The sequence below is a fragment of the Austrofundulus limnaeus genome, unplaced genomic scaffold (genome assembly GCF_001266775.1).
Source record: "Austrofundulus limnaeus strain Quisiro unplaced genomic scaffold, Austrofundulus_limnaeus-1.0 Scaffold317, whole genome shotgun sequence".
Classification (NCBI taxonomy): Eukaryota; Metazoa; Chordata; class Actinopteri; order Cyprinodontiformes; family Rivulidae; genus Austrofundulus; species Austrofundulus limnaeus.
This window is the reverse complement of record NW_013952719.1, coordinates 368,934-371,666: the sequence shown is the minus strand read 5'-3', so window position 1 is coordinate 371,666 and position 2,733 is coordinate 368,934. Positions and strand designations below refer to the sequence as shown.

Genomic DNA, 2,733 nt, shown 5'->3' with positions numbered 1-2,733 from the left:
TTGAAGTTTCACAAATCAAATAAAAAAAAATCATTTAGATTATAAAAATTGTGAAATCAAAAATTCAAAGCCAACATTTTCATTTCTCATAATGAACAAAGACTACGATGGACTGGCTACCTGTCCAGGGTGTTTCCTGCCTCTCGCCCGTTGCTGGTGCGAGACGGGCACAAATCAAACACAACAAATCGCTTCCCATATCAACACTATTATCATTCTGGCGAAATTTTTCATCCATAAAGCTAAATATCTTAAGGTTAAACCACATTTCTATCATTTTCACAATGACTTTATTTTGTACTGCAATTCTCTTAAAATGATGCACACTAAACATGCCCACAATCTGTGCTCTTTAATTGAAGAGTATGATTTAACATCTAAACCCTAGCCTTTTTTTTTTGTTCTTGTTGTTCCTTATTTTAAAATTTCTTATCTTTATTTGCACCCATCCTTTTTCTGATTTATGCAAGTTTGTTTGTTTGTTTGAAATACGCCTTATTGTTTGTACATTGTATCATTTTGTGTGTTCTTTGTTGTTTAATAATAAAAAAAAAAGATAATCATCACTTCCCTGTCATTACTCTTCTTCAGTGATAGAGCTTGGTAATGTTTCAAACTGTTAAATGCTGCCACCAACTGTTCAGGAGGACAATTACACCCCTAAAAAATGTTTCACTGTGGAAAGGGTGTGTACAGCAGGGTGACCAATGGGGTGGCCAACTATGAAGCAAGTAGGTTTTAAGCAAGCAAGGTAAATAACCTCTTTTCTTCTCTGTCTAACAGCGAAGTGTGGACACTTTGCGAGCAGACACAACAGACAGGTGAGGTTATTTCTTAATGCTGGCAGTAGTTTCTTGTGATTATTCAAATAATGTATTTTTACTTCCATTAAATCCTGATAATCTTCTTGCAGGTTCTCGGGCACAGGGAGTTCAGGAGCTGCTTCCATGAGAAAGGCAAGAGACGAAAGTGCTTCTTGATTTTATGTTGTGTATAAATCAATGCACACCAGTCCTGATTCAGTATAAAATAATGGTCCTTTTTTCAGTAGATTTAGATTTGAGCTCGATTTAATGAAGCAAGACAAGCTTCACTTGCATCAACAATCTCCTAGCAACTACATCCGCTGTTACATGGAGATCAATTGTGTATAAATAATAGATAAACAAGTAACCAGGTAGAAGAAATTTCTGAGATGAAATCCACTGAGAACTGTGATGATTAAATTAAATCAAAAACAGCAATCGAATGAAGCAAATTGGTTTCCATTTTTGGGTTGTTGTGACACACAAGTTGTTTTAGTCATTAATCTTTTCTCTAAAGCTCTGTGAGTTGTGGCCTAGCAGTGACTCAGCTTGGCTGACTGTAAGCAAACATCTACATTTATAGCTAGCTGGCTCATTCAGCAGCGCTTTCCAGTTTTTAAAGGGATCCATTGTAACATCCAGTTGTAAAATTAGACTTTATTTGATTTGCAAAAATTATTTCATTGTTCATTGACAATAAAGATATCTTACTTTATCTTAACTTATCTTGATAAACATATATTTTAATTGTAAAATAAAGACTGTAAAAATACTGTAGGCTGTTTAGTTTTGTAAATTTTAAAAATATATATTTTACCACGGAAAGGGCCATTTTATTTACACACAAAGCATTCTGGGTAAATGATGACGTGGATAGGTCCTCGGTGCGAGGCTGCTAGCGAGCTATATCCACCCTGAAGTTTAATCTTGTTATGCTAGTGCAAAGGGACTGGGAGTGCAAAGGCTAATAGGCTAAGCTGAGGTTCTTCTTCCATGAAGCAGCTCTGTTTGTTGTGTTCGAGCAGAGAAACCTCTAAAATATGCAGAATAGTGGCCCTATTTGATATAGGTTCACAAAGAACAAAGGGGGAGAGGGAGAAAATTTGATTTTTTTTTCTTAGCTTTTTGCTAAAGTTCAATTAATTAAGCTTCAGCAATTCGGTAATTTAGCAATTATTTTGTATTCTGGTAGATGCTAAAAGATGATAGCTGATGGTTAAAAATTAAAAAGAAAAGTTAAACGTGACAAGCAAACTGATTGCAGTGAAGCAACAAAAAAAAATCAAAATGAGGGTTTGTGGAAAAGTTATGAACAACAAAAAAAAATTGCAGGAGATAAATCTTTGATCAATCTGTTTTTCTGTCTGTGTTACCGAGCTAACAGCTTGTTTAAAGTGAACCAATGTCAAAGCGGTTACTGCCATCTTAAAACTAATTCAGTCGCTAAGGTTTCATAGCAGTTGCCAAACATTTTTTAAACATTTACATTTTCTTTTACAGAAATTTAATCTTGTGACTATTTACAGTTAGCTGTAGCTATAGCTGTAGCTATAGCTGTAGTGCAGCCTCAGCCAGGGACTCTTACTGCAGGAATATAGTGAAATTTCTGTCAGAATAGCAGCTTAATGTAAAATTTGCAATGTTTTAAAAGTTCATAAGAGCGATGGCCCACTAAAGTTTTGAGAATTAAGTTGTTGTAAGATGGCAGTAACTTTCTTAGATATTAGCTTCACTAGGATTAGCTGTTAGCTTGTCAGTCAGACTGTCCTTTTCTCTGAACTTAGCAGGGTTGCCAGATTGGACTGACAACTTCCAGGCCAAACGCTACGTAAAACCCGCCAGAAAGAAAGAAAGGAAGGAAGGAAGGAAGGAAGAAAGAAAGAAAGAAAGAAAGAAAGAAAGAAAGAAAGAAAGAAAGAAAGAAAGA

The 2,733-nt window shown here is 35.3% G+C and overlaps 1 protein-coding gene across 1 annotated transcript in view; it reads left to right on the top strand.

The window, feature by feature from the left end:
• The window catches only part of si:ch211-26b3.4 (connector enhancer of kinase suppressor of ras 2), a gene marked incomplete at its 5' end in the record, with an annotated part of 96,244 nt that overhangs the window by 71,240 nt on the left and 22,271 nt on the right, over positions 1 to 2,733 (top strand). Inside the window, 2 exon segments of the mRNA XM_014022074.1 lie at positions 784 to 821; positions 914 to 956. Of these exon segments, the coding sequence (XP_013877528.1) occupies positions 784 to 821; positions 914 to 956 (81 nt within the window).